The following is an 18,700-nucleotide window of genomic DNA, read 5'->3' on the forward strand; positions in this document are numbered from 1 at the left end:
CTTCAAAAGAGCTCCAAGCTGAGGCCTAACGCCTTGGTCTAGGCCATGGAGTTTAGCCCAACAACCAGGAGTGGGAAGAAAGTGCAGGGGAGGGGTTGTAGTGTAGGGGAGGGATATCTAAAAAAGTTCTATTATTGTGATATTGATTTTAAAATCTATGTGCATGCTAATAAGTTGGCGCATGGGTATTGGAATAAAGGATAGCTATGAATCGAAAGGGGAATGACCATATAGATTTTATAACTCTTAATAACTTATTGTGTGAGTGGATTCCTCCAGTGTTCATTGATATCATAGGTTATTATTACTGAATTTCAAAAAATAACGTTGAACATAAAACACACACTCTCTTTTTTTTGAATTATCACATCAAAATTCTATGAAAAATAAAATTTCCTTTGAGACTAATGCCACTACAGTCATACCCCAAGGAGGCGGCAAAAAGTCACCCACTTTCCATAGACCCTAAGGAGGGCCAATGATAGTCACGTAAAGGGCTTGGGTTGGAAGAGCTTAAATCTTCGTAGTCGTGCGATTAAGGCAGATTCAAAAGGGAATTGGACCGCCTTATTTTTCGCATTGGGATTTAATCAAACTCCCCCCCTCACGTCCTTCCATGTGGATGAAAGGGCATTCCATCATCAAGGAAAGTCCTCTGGGGCACATTCCCCACAAAATGTACCTCACACATGATAAAGTCTCTTGTTCCATTGAGGATAGATTCAGATAGAGAGAAGAGCGAAAACTAGTAGGAGTGAGCTACTAGCTAAGATTAGGTGAGCGCATGCACTACACGAGCTTGCATGATGATAGTGGTGCTAGGTGCTCTTCCAAACCTAAGCGTCTAGAGGAGAGGCTTGGTAGAGATACGAGTACCCATGCCGGTAGGGGTGATGCTGCATTGAAATCGAATGGGACAGAGAAATTAGAACAAGGTGAGGCACTGGGCGCACAGTCCTATGTGGAGATTTTGGCGCACAAAATCCGAGCAGGGTTCTCCCCTCTAGAGATGGAGGAGGCGTGCAGACAAGCCCTTAATATATATTCGGCATTTGATTTATTTATTTTAAAAAATAAAAGAGTCTCTCGTTCCATTGCAAGTTAGAAATTTTGACAAATGCTCGAAGCAATTGGATGCTTGAGGCAATTGGAAGCTATACAAGTATGGTGTCATCTTGAGGTTCATTTTCTGGCAATCAAAAGAAAGAAGAAGAAGATGCCACAGCAAAGCAAATTGGTTCTCTCGCTCTCTGGCTTTCTCAGATCAACCAGTCGTCAATTTTCCTCTCACCCTGGAGCTCATCGCCCTTCACTCCACAATGCACTTCTTGCCTCATCCTCCCCCCAGGTCCTTACCTTCATCCTCTTACCTCTCTCTTCCTTCCTTTCCTGCCCTCTTCATTTGGTCTGCCTTCTCCACCTGACATTCCATTCCACATTTTTCCTATCAGCAGGCTTGCAGCAGGCAGCTCCTCATCGTGCCTTCTCAATTCAATCGATTCTTTTCTGCATTTGGGAGGAAGGTATGTGGCTAAGACTCCACATGTTTTCTTCGTGTCAAGTTCGAAAACGAACGGGCGTTTGCATCGTCATTAGTCTTTCATTCGCCACATGATCTGGCTTTACAAGAGACTCAACTTTGGGTATGTTAATCTGAGTACAGCATAAAATAACATCGTAAATGGAAGCGTATGTAAGAAAGATCGCTTAAAATGGAGACAAAGGAAAGGCATACAAAACCAAGGATCCTCCAGTCTGTATGCGTCAAAGATGGTTATGGCTATCAGTTGCATATAGAAGACCAAGGATCCTCCAGCCTATGTATGTGATAGATGCAGTGGAATCAATTCCGTTTCAATTGTAGAGAGATTACCGTATGCTTCCTTGAGCAACAGAAAATGCATACCGCCTAATAACGACACTAAGTCCTTGACCGGATCCTGTGTCATATATTTCCGGCATATTGCAACTTGGCTTCCTGCCACATGTCAGCATCACATTCTCCTCAAAGCCCGTGACACCAACCTTGAGTACCACCATGCAGCAACCACCGATGCCGCTGCAATGGAGCCTTCCTCTCTTTCTGTCCAAAAAGTCTGCATATCCACCCTCAATCCTCTTGTTCTCTTGTTAGAGAAACAATAGGACAAATAAAATGCTCAAAACAATCTTTTGAAATCATTAAAATAGTGCAATGAGAATACACATCATGGGATCACATCCCCACCTCTAGAGGAGTCCACCAACATCCATGAGATAGCTGAGTAGCGTTTGTTGGGATTTGGTCCCATTGTTGCTTGCCATGACTGCAAGCCATGCACTTGACTGATGTGCCCACCATTGATGGAAGTCCATCCACTTGGTGGGGACCGAGTGAACTCCTAGTGAAGCTTAGCTTCTACAGAGATCACTTCTTACATATCACAGTGGAGGGTTTCATTGACCCACCGGGATACACACAGATTTACCTACCCCACTCACTGAGGATTTCTCTTGGGCAGTTCTGAGTCTCTTCACACAGACTTCATATCGAGAGTGGAAGAGCAGAGCGACTACCCCGTGAGAGGCGCATATGCACATTGTGTGACATGCAGAAGGTTGAGATAGAGGAGCACATCATCTTTCGGTGTCCTGTTTACTATGAGATCCGAGGGCGTTTCTACTGCCTCTTCAGAGATAGCGATGGGATTTTGGCCCGATTCCTCTCCTACCCAGACCAATGGTGTTTAATAGGTTGACTTTTGACTACTTCTCCCACATGCCTTGAGGATCTCGATTGGGCAGTTGTGAGTATCCTCTCGTCAATTATGTATTGAGATGGGACATATAGAGGGTTGAGAGTTGGAGGAGCTTTTTGCATATAAATGCCCTCTAAACTATGAGATACGAGGATGCCACCATTGTCTATTGAGGAGTGGATTTGGATCACTCTTAGATTTTTTAGTCCATCCCAATCGGCGATGCGTGGTGACCTTCCTACTCGAGGCCTAGTGACCTAGGGATCAACTTCTTCGAGTGCAGAGCGAGACCAAGAGAGCTCATCAGAGCTCAATCAGAGGACGATCCCACTCAAGAGACCCTGATCAGATGCGGCAACGGACATGACGTAGCAAGACCTCTAGAGAACACGTCATGGCACGCTTCTTGTGGTGTGGACCCACACATGAGGGCGGCATATATTTCCTCCTTATTCTCAAACTTGGGGAAGACAAATCACTGGAGTGACGGTGGCGCTTGTTGGACGGCGATCTACCTCTCGAAGACCACAAGGGAGGAGAGAAGGGCCCAAGTAAGCTATTTAGTTTGAGCATCAACAACGTCATATCACATTGACTTCCTTTCTTGACATTGCCAGCCTTCACCACATCCATTGTCAGCCAAGAATCAAGATCATCTCCTTCTATCCTCAGCCGACCGAAGGGTTTGGTTCCCTAGACAACATACAAGAGATTCCGACATCTTAGTGGTTAGTTGACTGGTTGGTTCCCCCGCAAGGATCCCCCATGGCTCTCATGCAGATAGTTATGCTAGGCTAGGTGTGACCTGGTGTAGAGACATCACGGTGTACTTCTTTGCTTATTCTTCTCATCTTAGATATCAGCCTTGAGAGTGGATGCCAGCTTTAGTGGCTCCACCCCTTAGCTTTTATTGTATTTGGTTTTTTTCAAACTAATAGACCCTTCAATCTTTTGAAGACTTTAATAAACTTTCTTTCTCAGGCTCGTCTCCAAGCTTCTTCACTTGATTTGCTTTCTTTTTGTTGCAATCTCTTGCATAGTGTACCACTTATCACAGTAGAAGCATCACTTTTTCTTGCTACTCCTACCATCTGAATAATATTTGCTTCCTCTTAAGAATCTTTGTCATCATTTTTTTCTTGGGCTTGCCCTTGTTGGATCTACCTATGCCATTGGCCTTTGCTTTCCCAAAGCAGCAAAAGCCTTCTCATCACCAGCTCCATCATACATCTTCTTCCGAGCATCCTCCTGTAGTAGCAATTAGACCAAATGAAGGGCAAATGTGGAATTTCACCTGCCAGTACAATTTGACTGCAAATTGGTCTAAAGCCCCAATTTGTAGAGGGCAAATAAGCCAAAAAGAGTGTAAATAAAGAAAATACCCAAATTTCACTGTACTAGGTAAATGTCTTTGCACTGAACTGACCATTTGAGCAGTCACACTCCAAATTCTGAATACAAATAATTAATACTCTTCTCACTTTTGGTAAATTATTTAAATAGTGTGATGATAATTACCTCAGGAGGTTCACTATATGTAAACCCTCTGTATCATGCATGTTTAAGGCATACTTTCAAAGTCCCTTGTCTGTGAATTTTTTGTGAATAAAGTGCACCATTTTTCTATTCAATCTATGTATAGCCCCTTAAATGGTACCCTTTTGTATGTAAAAATGTTCCTTTTCTTTTGTTAAGCCCTTCTGTTGAACCCACATGCTATGCTTACAAGTTTAGGACTGACTCCCCTCCCCCCTCAAGACTGTAACAAAATAAATTTAAATATAACTAAAATCATATAAATAAGAATAAAATAAAAATTCAGAAATATTCAAAATAATAATTTGCAATAATATAATATTATTATTACAGAAATCCTAAACCATAGAAACCCCTAGCATAATATCTTTGCATTAAAAAACAATTTGTAAAATCTCATAATTCAAGTATGGCAGGTTAGTCTGTACGGATGTACAGATGTTGCTACAACTATGTTGCAGACGAGTGAAGTCTTGGATTAGAGTCTATGGCAGGTTAGGCTCCCATATGGGCTGCTACAAAATGAAGCCTGCATGTTAATGGAGCTGCATGTCGCTAATTTTACCAGGTTGCAGCTGCAAATAGGGTGGTTGCACAGATTAGGCTGCTGGGGCAGCACCTGCTGTTAGTCAGCACAAATGGCAGCGCTGAGTTGGTTCTTCAAATGCAAAGGTTGGCGCAAACGAACAGGCTGCTAGCGACGATTCAACTGCTATCTCTCGCGTGAACAGCTAGAGAGATGATTAGAGCATGAATAGCTAGGCTGAAGTGGGCAACAATTGATTTCCCAAAATTGCGACTTATCGACAGTCTCTTTGTTGGCAGCGAAAATAGTTGTCCAAAAGCTAAGCTGAGCTTGGAGTTGGAGCAAATCGAGCTGCCAATGTGCTGGGCAGGTCGAGCTTATAGCGCTGAAGCAGAAGGGGCAGATGTGCACGGAGGAATTGAACACATAGGAGCAGGATGCTATTTGCTTTGATAGGTTCATATGCATGGAAAACTGGGTTCATATATAGGATAATCTAAGGGTCTTGGGACAAGGTACAAGGTGGTCCTCATGGTTTGAGGACCTCCCTATTGTCACAGAATTGTACTTCTCCCAGAAATAAAGAGAAACCTTTTTATTATTGACTCTGGTCAAAGAGAGTTGACTTTGGTTAAGTAGAGCAGGTTCACTTTCCATTGGTTAGTAAGCAATGTGGGACTAGGATTAGTCCAAGAAGTAGAATGCATGCATTAGCTAACCCATAATGGGTTAAAGTGTGTTGGATTTTGTAGTAGGATCTTGGAGAGTGCAAAAAGGCCCTCGTTTTAGGGGAAAAGCACAAAAAGCAGGTCCCACAAGAGAAAAGTAGATATGGGGTGCCCAATTTTGGGGAGAAAGCATGTGGTAAGGGGGCGAGTAGATAATTGAACCCCCTCCCCCCCCGAGTTGATGCTCCTACTTGTTCCCACTCTGAGAGCCCAGAGAGCTCTCACTGTATCCTGAAAGGGGCTTTTTGGAATGGGCAATGGCTTAGCAAGCCTGCAACCTTCTGATAAAATCCCTTGACCTTCTGAGAGATTTGACCAGCATAGCTGTAAACATCATGTTGCAATCCTTGGCCAATAGAGTAACCGCTCTAACTTCTCCGATGTACTGTTGATGCCTTGATGGCCCCTGACAAGAGAATCATGGACATCATGGAGAAGAGCTTGCCTTTTGTCTTTAAGCACACAAAGTCAATTCTTATAAAACAACCACCCATCCTAAATAGAGATAATGGCTTGGATCAAGAGATGTGGCCAAATGGTTATGGGTGCCGAACTCGAGTACTGTGCCTTCATGCTATTCACTCGATGTTAATCCTACCTATTAATTTCATTTGCTCGCTTGCTCGTTCTCTAATTATAGCATCAATGATAACCAAGAAGGGGGCATCCCAAGATGCTAACTCTACCCGGTCTTATTGTTGGAGTATTACGCCAATGGCCAAATTACTGGCATCAATGATAACCAAGAAGGGGGCATCCCAAGGTGCTAACTTCAAGACCGGAGTGGTAGATGCCAATGTCTTCAACTTCTGAAAAGCCTCTAGTGTTGGCTCGCGACTGTGATCTTTTGCTTGCGTGTCTTCACCCCTTGAGTAGATCTCTTGCTTTCGTCGAGTTGGTACTGTTGTTCTTCTATCTATCTATCTATCTAACTATGTCTGCATGCACATGCGCTTGTGTGTAGCTGGTTGTCCCTTCCATTGGGACTGTTCATTGTAATATAATGGCAAGTGGATTTCATCCCCCCCAAAAAAAAGTGTGTGTGTGTAACTCAAGGCGCCTGTTCTGCTCCATAATCATTTTTCACATTTTTCAATGTTTGCCAGAAGCATCTTGTCCTAACTCTCTTATGACTAGTCTCATCATCTTTCCATGCTAAGCTGTGTCCTTTCCAGATCTCAGCACAACTATGCACTCGTGGTAGTCAAGCCGAAATCACCCCGAAGCTTTGATACAAATGTAACATGCAATTGGTAATTGTCTGTGTAATAACAGTGAGGCCTTCTTTAAAATACTTCAATTACATCACTGAAAGTTAGAGAGAGAGAGAATGAGGGTCGGTTGCACACAGAGAGAGAGAGAGAGAGAGAGAGAATGAGGGTCGGCAACCGATTGGGTCTAGAGAGAGAGAGAGAGTGAGAGAGCGAGAATGAGGTTCGACAACCGATTGGGTCCCTGTACCCAGTGTACAATGTGTAGGGGAATTTACTTTACTTTGGAGAGCTGGAATACAATTGAAAAAGACTCTTCACAAGAGCACAAGCCATGGAATCATGAAAAGCAACTTCTATGACGGACCAAGACCCAAAAACCTGGAAACAGCTCCACTATAAACCCTGGCCTCAATGCTGTCCACATCCTATGATGAGTTAACTTCTGCGAGGATGAGGTTGAGGATAGTGCTGTCTATGGGATTGCAAGGTGCCTGCCGAGTGAGAAAATGGAAGCAAGTAGAAACCGAACTGAGAGATAGAAAGGTGACTGAGAGAAAATGGAGGAAAACAAGGGTTGTAGAGGCTCTTGCAAGAAACTGTGGACTGAACTACTGAAACGGCCTGATCTGTGCCTCGAATGGATGCTGGACTGTAGCCACCCTGCTACTGCCAACTGAGCTGACCTTCCAGGAGAAGGTTGGGACTGTTTCTCTGGAGGCAAGGCCTAGAGCAAAGAGCCAAAGGACCCCTTTATATAGGACTGGGTAAGGTTGACCCAGTCAGTCCGTTAACCGATCAGCCAACGGATCTGATCTGGTGAAATTGACCAATCAGCCTTTGGCCTTTGACCAGTCAACCTTTGATCAAGCAGCCCCTCACCGGCCAACCTTTGACCTGTCAGCCTTTGTTGGCTGCTAGGGTAGTCCCAAAACTGGTCCTTAAGGCTGCCTCCTTACTACTAACCTAGGCTGAACTACTATCCTGACTAGTTCTCCAATGGGTAGAAGTTACTTGCTGAACGTAACAATCCTAACTAGTTCTCCAGTGGGTGCAATTTACTTGCGAGACTGAACCTAAGGCTGGGAGTTGACCCACACAGCTTGTGCCTGAAACATCCCCAGACAAGGGCTCACACGGGGGTACAGCACACGACAAAAACGCCTATCAAGGTAGCTACTATTGTACATTTATCCAATTAATGTAAGTCCAGGATGCCCGCTTAGTGGCTTCACCCTCGGCTCATTGTATCAGTTTCTCTGTTAGTCTCATACCCTTTTGGTCTTCTAAAGACTTTTAATAAAATCTCTCTCTCTCTCTCCCCCCCCCCTCTCTCTCTCTCCCCCTCTTTCGCTATTCAAGTTTCAGCTTCATCATTAATCATTTTGGAAGTGCTAAGTGCTCAGATTTGCTGTGAATTAAATATTGAAGCTGCGTTTTAGTTCAACAAATGTTTCACCTATCTAGGGGTTCTTTTTAGATAATGAAGAAGGTATACATTTTCTATAGCTGCCAGAGGTGTCTCCTTCTTCCCATGGTCATTTGTGTTTTGTACCCTGACACAATTCAGAATTTATCTTGCTACTTCATATCAATTTATCAAGGATCTCTAATTGCCCCTTTTCTTTGTTGTGGTAGTGGATCCTCTGGGATTTTTGACACACAGCAACAAATGCATTGGGCAGGCATTGACCTTCATATGGATAGTGAATGTGATGATTTGCTGTCCCAAGTGGACTAGAAGTCCTAACTGGCCTACAAAGCCATACTAGGGCTGAGTGGCAGCACAATTGTGGGGTTGCTAAGGTGTGACACGCTATAACGATGTATATAGGGAAGTTGTAGAGTGATTTGAACACTGATTGATTCAAGTGCCGACAGTGCCAGTCTTGCAACTGGGGGTTGAGACAGTTTTCCTAATTTAAAGCAATTCCATAGGTTGGAAGAGAATTGGATGATCTATCGCCTATTGTGTTGGAAGTGTTCGATCAGACCTTCACAGTCAGATGTCTTGCGAGTGGATTCACAATTTGATGTTTTGCCTTAAGATGTCCATAGCGGCTTGTTGGGAATGTTGTTTGGATTGTGGTTTGGGATTGACTACTGCTGTACGGGAGCGTTTGGATTGGTGAGTGTGGATTAGGCGCAGGGTCGCGATAGGTCACGATTGGCTGTAGTAGAGTTACATAAGGCTTTGATACTGTGGAAAATTGTGGGATGGTAACGTAGAATTGGTCGAGTAGAGCTTATGTCACATGTGCCCCTGCTCTAGTATAGCTTGGACTCATAAAGAGAATCTTGAGATAGTGCAAAGTGCTTGATTGATATTACTTCAAATGAACCTCCCTTTTATAGGTGAGGGTACTTACATCCATATGCTTGCTCACATGTGGGATATCTCCTCCATGCCATGTGGCAGCTTGCCCTTTACTCATACCTTTGCTCTAGATGTGCTCATGGCACCACAACTCTCAACACCTCCCCTTGGTGCCATGATCCTTTTGCTACTGCAAGGTGGTCAGATGTGAGTTACAAGATTAAATCCTCCCCTGGGTGCTTACATAGCTACTCTCAGGTGGTCAGGTTTGATTTACAAAATATAGGCAAGGTTGGAAAGGTTTTTGTTTCTCAATACATGTTGTTCCTGTCATTCTGCTCATGGCTTGATGATGACTCCGTTGTCTTCTTCGCTTGATGCATGATGCTTTGTTCTTCCATGTGTCTTAATGCTTTATGTGTGGATGCCATGCTTTGTGCTATGGTCATCTCATGTACTTATGCTTTTGGCATGCTTATGACAGCAATGTGTGCATTCATGCTTTGCTTTATCATTTGTTGCAAAGGTCTTACAAATTGATTTCTTTCAATATTGGCAGTGTCTAATTGCTAACAATGATTCTTATCTGATAGGCGCGTAGAGCTCGAAAAGACGATCACTTTTCCTTTTTGGAACGCGTGCAAATTCTTCCTGGATTGCAAGTTACGCCTTGTTCAAGGTTTTGTGAAGAAGAGGGGGCCTTTGATGATGTGGCACAGGCTGTTCACATGCTGCTTTACAAACTGTGCTTAGCAAGGGGTTACTGTGCTAAGGTGGCACTGCTGACTGTGTATGCTTATGTGGCACAACTTTAGCCAAACTAAAACTTAACCAACTTGTAACTGAACCAAACCCTGTGTAACCTAACCAAACTTTTGAACTCAAGGCTAGCTAAATTTAACCATGGTCCAACTAAACTGAACCTAACCATAAACTTAACCACACCCACACCCAACCTTATCTGCCACGTGTCCTGTCAAGGTTACTGCCATGTGGCCTAAGGTTCAACCTTAAAAAAACAAAAAGAAAAAACTTTGCAGGGCACCTGGCCACCGTCAAATTGTTGCTTTAGAATCTACTTCCTCCATCGATGCAGGATTTGGTTCCGCTGAACGTAGAGCTTAGAAGTATTTGTTTCAGCCATACTACTCCGATTCGGGGCTTGCAAAAGTCGCGGCTCATGGAGAAGTTGCAAGAGGCACGTTGCAAGGTTGGCAATGCTCGTCGAGCTATGGCGTAGACGAAAGCACTCCGTGAGCTCGTGGCTAGCCTAGGAGCTTGTTGCTTGAAGGCGCTGGCTGTTGGTGAGCTGTCCCGTATGCAGGCCATTTTTGCTATGCCGGGAGAAAGCGCTACTTCGTTGGGCTATGTGTGTGTGGCTGTCGGGATGCTGCTATCCAGATGAAGCCTTGGAGCCGTTGTCGTGAACTTTGAAGCTGGTTGCTAGAGTAGCCGGTTGGGCTAGTGCTTTTGCTAGCTATGGAGCGCTGGGTATTGGAGCCCGTCGATGGCGACTTGTTGGAGCTGTTCACGTTCGAAAGCACTTCTCTGCTCTAGATGGTCATTGCAAGAATGCAGTCCCATGAGGCCGTCGAGGAGTTGTTAGCGCTCCCTTCTGTGTTTTTGAGCTCGGGCTAGTTTGCTGTCGCCCGTTCAGTACTTTTTGGAGAGGCATTTGCTTGGAGGCCGTGAGAGTTGGGAGTTGCTGTTGTTAATAGCTGCTCTAGCTTGTCATCCAAGGTTGCCCGTTCGGAGAGGCTGATTACTGGAGATGGGTGTAGGTAGAGCTTCGGGCTCTCTCTCCCTCTCAAAATCTTCTCTCAAATCTCTCTCAAACACAAGGAGATCTCTTAGTAAATCTCTAACATGAACAATCACTCAAGAGGCATGAACATGAATTTGTCTCTCTCTCTCTCTCTCTCTCATAATCAAAGAAATTGATCTAGCTCTCACAAGAACATAAATATCTCAAATTCTCATGGACGGAATTCTCTCAATCTAAAAGTGAAACTAACCTAGGAGAAAACATGTGTCCCTAAGGCAAGCCTACAACTAATCTAGGAGACTAGACCTAAGCTCTGATACCATGAGAAAGCATGTGTGCCTCAGGATCTATGGAGCGCTCTAAGGTGGATGGAACCTGTGTGGAAACATGATGAAGAGAGTGCTCATAACATGTACCTCAAGTCAATTAGTTTCCAAGATAGATTAGCTTGGACTCATAAAGAGAATCTTGAGATAGTGCAAAGTGCTTTATTGATATTACTTCAAATGAACCTCCCTTTTATAGGTGAGGGTACTTACATCCATATGCTTGCTCACATGTGGGATATCTCCTTCATGCCATGTGGCAGCTTGCCCTTTACTCATACCTTTGCTCTACATGTGCTCATGGCACCACAACTCTCAACACGAAGATGTCGCTCGCCTTTTCATTTGGTTTTGGTATCCCATGGGCGGCTTGCCGCGAAGCATTATCTCAACTAGGGACTCCAAGTTCACGTCACACTTGTGGCGTGCCTCATTCAAAAATTTTGGCACCAAGTTACAATTATCTAGTGCCCTTGATCTGCAATCAAATGGGCAGACATAAGTTTATAATGGGCTGGCATTCGATGTTCTCAAAGCATAGTGTCATGATTCTTGGAACAAATGGGAATAGTACCCTCCTTTGGTGCTACTTGATGATACTTAGTTCTTCAGCATTGGTTGACGAACACCATATGAGGCAGCATACAGATTTCTTCGTCTCTTGAAGCCAATTAGACCACAAAGACCATGGTGGAGATTACTGAGTTAGTAAAGAATTGGATAGCTAAGGCGCAGGATGTCTATATGTGCCAAGCCAACAAGTCCCGACGAGATGTTCATTATAAAGAGGGTGATTGGGTTTATTTACGCATCATCAAGTAATGGCTTAAGCAAGTGGGCAAGCGATGCCCCAAGCTGTCATTTAGGAGTTTTGTCCCTTTCCCCATCATCAAGAAGCTTAGTGATGTCTCATTGAAGCTCCGTTTGCTAGAAAGTTGGACCATGCATGATTCTTTCATATCTTGTGGCCCAAGCCTTACATTGGACCAGCCCTCAACAGTGTCCCAGATGTGCCCCAGTCTGAGGTGGTCGATGAGGTAGAGGTCATTGAGCCCGAGCAGAGTCTCCTCCATAAGTGGAAGTGTGGGTCAAGACGACGCCCAAGATTGTGGAACCCATGAGGCGGTTTGGTTGGACAGAAGTTTTTCCAGGAGCTCCCTTAGATATTGGCGGACGACTTGGAAGCCATGAACCTACTGCCAAGTTAAGCAGGAGGGAATATCACATGCACACCTACTCTAGGGTGCATTGTGACACAATGGACATAACATTAAGGGCATAATGTACAACAATAGTTACCTTGATAGGTACCTTTAGTCGTATGCCATGCCTCAGTGTGAGTCCTTGTCTGGGGACGTGTCTGGCACAAGCTATGTGGGTAGACTCCCAGCCTTAGGTTCAGTTGCAAGTAACTTGTATCCACTGAGAACTATTTAGTAGTTAGGTTCAATCGCAAGTAACATGTATCCACCACTGAGAACTAGTTAGAATAGTTTGGTTCAACCTAGGTTAGTAGTTAGGAGGCAGTCTTAAGGGTCAGCTCTAGGCAGGCCACAAGGACCAGCTTTGGGATTGCCATGGCAGCCAGTTAAAGCTGACTGGTCAAAGGCTGATCGGTCAAACGTTGATCGATCAAAGGCTGCCTAGTCAAAGGTTGATTGGTCGATGGTGGACCAGTCAAAGAGTGACTGGTCAAACTGACCATATCAGGTCGGTTGGCTGACTGGTCCACCGACTGACTGGGTCAGCTTGACCCAGCCCTATATAAAGGGGTCTGTGGTCCCTTTGCAGGCATTCAGTCTTGCTCCCATATCGCAGCAAAGACAGCTCCCTGCCTTGCCATTTCCAGCCTTGCTCCCACCTCGCAGCAAGGACAGCTCCCTGCCTCGCCATATCCAGCCCTTGCCTCCAGCAAAACAGTCCCAGCCTTCTCTTGGAAGGTCAGCTCAGTCGGCAGCAGTAGGTGGCTACAGTCCAGCATCAGTTCGATGCATAGATCAGGCTGTTTCAACAGTTCAGTCCACAGTTTTCCTGCAAGAGCCTCTACAGCTCTTGTTTTTCTCCATTTTCTTTGAGTCGCCTTTTTATCTCTCAGTTCGGTTCACTGACCCTACAATCTCGTGGACAGCACTATCCTCAACCTCAGCCTCGCAGAAGTGGTTCTCATCATAGGATGTGGACAGCGTTGACGCCCCTGTCTATGGTGGAGCTGTTTCCAGGTTTTTGGGTCTTGCTCCGTGCTAGAAGTTGCTTTTCATGATTGCATACCTTGTGCTCTTGTGAAGAATGTTTTTCAGTTCTCCAATGTAAAGTAAATTCCTCTACACATTGCAGGGGGGTTCTGCAGTGGGTATAGGGACCCAATCAGTTGTCGACCTTGTTTGCATTTTTTTGCATTCTGCATTGGTGTGGATGCTCGTTTAGTAGCTCCACTACCACAGCTCATTGTATCAGGTTTTTCACAGTCTCATAGACCCATCGGTCTTCCGAAGACTTCAATAAACTTTTTTTCTTTCTTTCTTTCTTTCTCTCCCCCCCCCCCCCCCTTTTCAGTGGTGTGATTGAAGTATATCGCATAAAGGTTAAGGTGGTGTCGTTGTATTATACGAACAATTACCCGTTGCATGTTACAGCATCGACAGTGATGTTCCAACTTTGTCCGCCTTAAAAATTGCAATTTCAGTCCTATGCACAGCATTGGAAACTTTTGTGCTCTTGCAAATATTCAAACCATCAACACAACAAACCTTGGTTGATAATCACTATTTGTTGAGAGCCTGGTCAAAGACGGAGGCTAACACATGATGTTTTATCTCAAGGCTGAGCCGGTGAAGCCACCTCGCCTTTTATAACCATTAGAAATACCATCTGGTAGAAAGGAGAGCATTTCCATGGACTTTCTAGTTGATCTTCCATAAACAAGGAGGTTACGATTCTATCCTTGTGGTAGTTGACCGTCCTACCAAGATGGCTCAATTCATTCTTACTAGAGCGTCAGTAGGCACCTTGCAAGGAGCAGATTTGTGTCTAAGTAACATGTTTCATCTGTAGTAGAATTATTGGTCAAGGGTTGCAAGGGACATCCAATGTTTCATGTGTCTTTATTAAAGTGATTTTTGAAACCTGCTGATTCATCAATGAATGGAATTGTTATGTTACAGGGACCAAAGGAAAATGCAGCACGCAAGCCAGCAAGGCCATGCACATTTGACGGGTTGATTAGTTAATCACGCTCTTAGGGGTAATTGCCTAGGAGCAAGGGTATGGTTAGTGATTTAGTAGAAGGCCCAAAAGGGACTTTGATGATCAAATGAATGGGAAGGGGCTTAAACCCTAGCAAGCTGCTAATTATAGCAATGAGCCTTCTAGGGACATGGGGTATCTGATACCCACGTTTTGGAAAAATGGAAATTGTGAATTACGTGAGATTTTTGAAGAAGGCAATTCAAGCTAAGTCGTTTTGAGCATGAGATACCAGGTGATTTGCCTGGGTGGAGGTTCCGGCTCAGACACCCGTAGGTTTCTCAGCAATGTAGCATAACTGGATTGTAACGAAATCGTAACCTCAACCCCATCATACAGGTCAAAAGTTGGAGTCAGATGGATTGAACCCCTTGGGCCTCTACACAGAGCCTCTAGAAGAGGAGTATATAAGTTACTCATGGCCATGAGGACAATCATCCCAAGGCTTGGAAGGGAAGAGGCTCCCTGTGGCTTGTCAAGACAGGACTGGTAGTACTTGGAAGGGAAATGCATCCTCCATGGGCCCCTATTAGCACAGTTGTGTATTGCACAAGATGCAGATAGAGAACCTTATGCGTCTTCTCCTGGCATCACCCTAAGATAAGATCTCTGTGGACTGCAGTATCTAAATGAGTCAATGCTGCAGAGTTCTCATTAGACTTTATTGGAACCATTGCCTTGTAGGGGATACCTTTGCATCATCACGGATAGAGCTCTGACCCTTTATAAGAACTGTAACTGTCATGCATGATGATAGAGCTCTGGTCTTTTATAAGAACTGCAACAGCTCATTTGGCTATAGCCTGGTTTTCTCCCTGTACTTATCCTTGGTTTCTGATGTCCCTTACATGTAAGTTCTCATGGCTAATCACTGTTCAGGAGAGTTGCATCATGGGTTTGATGTAGGTTACAACTTGAAATGTAATTTGACAAAAGTCCTAGAAAACAAGGTTAAATGCCTGTCGATCCTGTTGTGTTCTTTTCATTACTGTCATCATGACGAAGAACTGCACAATATTAGGCCAACACGATCAAGCTTTTTACAAGAAGGGAACTTTGAAACATGGAAAAAGGCAATATACTACTGCAGTGATTAAATTGAGAGCAGCGCTCACGAGATTGCAGATGTCTGAAGTCATTAGCAGCAGTCAATGTGAACTAGCATTAAGAAGAATGATTCAAACTGTGAAGGTAAGAATCTGGGATGCTAGAAGACACCCGGATCACTTTCACTCCCCAAAGGCAGGTTTAAGTCTTTTTTTTCGTAATCGGTCATCAAAAGGAAAAATTCTAATGTTGTGCTTGAGGTGGTTCTTACACTATAGCTTTTTTAGTATTTTTTCCTGTAAGCATAGTTGTTTATTTCTTGCAGGTGAACTGTTTGATACCATCCCATCATTTCTCAACAGCTTCAACTGCGTCTCTTCACTTTCAAGCCATAGGTGGCAGAGCAAAAACCTTCAGCCATTTAGTTGCAAAAGGGGATAAAGCACAGAAGGCAGTGGCATGGTGGCTTTTTGGGTGCAGTGCTTGGGTTTTCAGTATGGTAGTTCTTGGAGGGGTGACACGCCTCACAAAATCAGGGCTATCTATGACTGATTGGAAATTTATAGGCAGTTTCCCACCTACATCTCCTGAAGAGTGGCAGACTGAGTTTGAGAAGTATCGGAAGTCACCAGAATACAAACGGTAAGCTCTAATGCAAGGTTTTCTGAGATGTATATGTACTTGGTAAGCCACACTGTGAATCACTTGAATCGATTGTGCTAACTTTATACTTTCTACTGCTTGCTATAAGTTTATTGTTGATATCGTTGACTACATATTCGTGTCTAGTTTCATTGCTATTTTGGAAACTTTGATTTGATTTTTGATTGTGAGGATCTTGTAAGTATTCATTGATTTATGCAAAGTTGCAAACATGTCCCATGCTTCCATGGATGTTTTGACTATTGTGAGTTTTCCAAGCATTACGTCTTGCACATTCTCTTGCATCAGATGGGAGGCTTAATTATCCTTTTTGTCCTGACCTAAATGTTCTTTTGCAATGATAGGGTTGATTTTAAGATCACTTGTTAGCCTTGGAAAATTGCCATCAACATACGCCCATTTATCTTGAAGAACAAGACTTGTTTGCATTATGCATTTCCATGTGCCATAATTGGTATTACCAAGCTGTGATAATTTCCTAGATTGATGTTCCTCCATGTTTTTTTTTTTTGGCAAAGAAAGGAACCTTCTATTAATGCTTGAAAGAAAACCTCATACAAAACAGCAGCCCCGAAGGTGCTAAGTATGGAAAAACCCAGAAAAAGGCTGAAAGAAGAAACCAGCCTGTTCCAGAGAAACCCAGCTCACTGCCTAGGGAATCTTTGGTACAGGGTTTAACCCCCAAGAAGGGGGACTATACAACCAGCGAATCCCTCGCGGAGTGAATGTGTAGAAAACTTTTGCAGTCCAAGCCTCCTGGTGCCTGCGGCATGATCACCATCTGCCAAGCTACTGGGGCTCTAGTGTTCCTTGTACCGTCTGAACCTGCCCAAAGGAAGTTCCGTACCAACCGTTGGAGCTGCCCAATGCATCCTCTGTGAAAGCACCAGCAGGAGGCGATATACCAGGCCGTGGCAAGAAGGACTTGGTTTGCCACTAAGGCGCGAGCTGCTAGGGAGAGTTTGGCCAAGCTCCAGTAGAGAAACTTGCGCCGAACACTCTCAAGGAACGGGGCAATCTGCTTCTCTGCTGTAATGCCAATACCAACCTGGTGTTTGAGGTATCTCGCTATCTTGCCCCGCGGTATCCACCTAAAGCTAAAGTCACTCCCCCACTCACGGATCTCTTGTGTCTCCTGAAGGCATGTGAAGAAACCTATGGATTTTGTCCAGTTGATCCGTGCACCCGAGGCCTCAGTTTATAGCCAAGGTGCCCTTGACTCTCTCCAGACTCGCTGTGGTGCCCTCAACATACAAGGTCGTGTCATCTGCAAACTCCGAGTCAAGTAGCTCCTCCTCTTGTCTGATTGGGAGCCTCAACCCTGTGAGACCTACCACCTGTGATCTCAAGTAGTAGCCCAAAGCCTCCGAGTCAGGTAGCTCCTCCTCTTGTCTGATTGGGAGCCTCAACCCTGCGAGACCTGCCACCTGTGATCTCAAGTAGTAGCCCAAAGCCTCCACCACAAACATGAAGAGAAAGGGAGCGAGTGGGCAGCCCTGGTGGACCGAGCTAGAGAGAGGAAAGGCCTCGCCCGTGTGTCCTCCGATAAGCATCTGACTAGAGCTCCCTGCATATAGCGTTGAAACTCCTCTGACCCATCTGTCTGGGAAACCCAATCCCCGCATCGTGCCTTCCAGGAAGGACCACTCCACCCTGTCGTAGGCCTTCTCAAAGTCCAAGAGAAGGACGGCCAACGGCTGTGACTCCTCCCCCTTCCACCTCCCGCTCTACCTCCCGGCTCACTTGCCAATCACCTCAGCCCGCCACCCTCCTCGTCCTCCCGCCATCCATCCCGCCTTCTCCTCCCCCGCCCCCTCTTCACCGCTCCCCCGCCCCTTCACCCCCGCCTTCCTCTTCGCCCCCTACTGCCTCCTCTTCTTTCCCCCGTGCTCCCATCCCCCTCCACCTCCTCCCGCTACTTCTCCGTCTTGCCCGCTTCCCTCCTTCTCCCTTCTTTACCTTCGTCCTCTAGCATTGCCCATTCCCATTCCCCCTCGCCCCCCCTCCTTTCTTCACCAGCAGCAGGAGCTTTTGGGTTTGGCAGAAGAAAGAGGATCTTGGTGGTGACCTTTGGTCTGGCCAAAGGGGCTCTATGGCAGCACCCTCGAATCCCACAGCCGTTAAGGTCCTTCTTTCTCTAGCCGACAAACAACAGGTTCACCAAGCAATTCAGTTCCTTCAGGACAAGGTGATTATGGGCCTCACACCCACAAGGCGATAGAGGGCGACCACATTCAGGAGGTCACCATCTATGGGAGAGGCGTTTTCCTCATCCAGTTGAGCTTTCTTGATACAGCCTTGACACTGGTGGAGCAGAGCCCCATCCTCCTTGGCCCGTATCTAGTGTACCTCTTTCCGTGGTACCATGGCTTTACAATGGAGGACATGGACACGACACACCATGTTCCCCGCTTCCCGGTTACGCTTCGCTTCCTAGGGCTCCCAAAGGAGTAAAGAGCCATTCTTCCCTCCATTGGTCGGGCATTTGGCACAATGCTCAAGTCTCCGCCAGATTCGGCCCCAACAGTGGTAGCAGATGATGGGGTCCCCAGGATCAGACTGGTGGTTAAGAGCCTAGAGTCCCTCCTAGAGTTGATTCT

At 45.2% G+C, this 18,700-nt stretch overlaps 1 protein-coding gene across 1 annotated transcript in view; it reads left to right on the forward strand.

Annotated features, from left to right (window-relative positions):
• The first annotated feature begins 1,117 nt into the window (after positions 1-1,117).
• The window catches only part of COX15 (cytochrome c oxidase 15), an 84,214-nt gene continuing 66,631 nt past the window's right edge, over positions 1,118-18,700 (forward strand). Inside the window, exons 1-3 of the mRNA XM_087398484.1 lie at positions 1,118-1,348; positions 1,455-1,523; positions 15,763-16,079. Of these exons, the coding sequence (XP_087254610.1) occupies positions 1,118-1,348; positions 1,455-1,523; positions 15,763-16,079 (617 nt within the window). The remainder of the gene's footprint in view (positions 1,349-1,454; positions 1,524-15,762; positions 16,080-18,700) is intronic.

The sequence above is a fragment of the Dipteris shenzhenensis genome, chromosome 27 (genome assembly GCF_047967505.1).
Source record: "Dipteris shenzhenensis isolate YYH24624 ecotype China chromosome 27, Dip_SZ_1.0, whole genome shotgun sequence".
In the NCBI taxonomy this organism is placed as follows: domain Eukaryota; kingdom Viridiplantae; phylum Streptophyta; class Polypodiopsida; order Gleicheniales; family Dipteridaceae; genus Dipteris; species Dipteris shenzhenensis.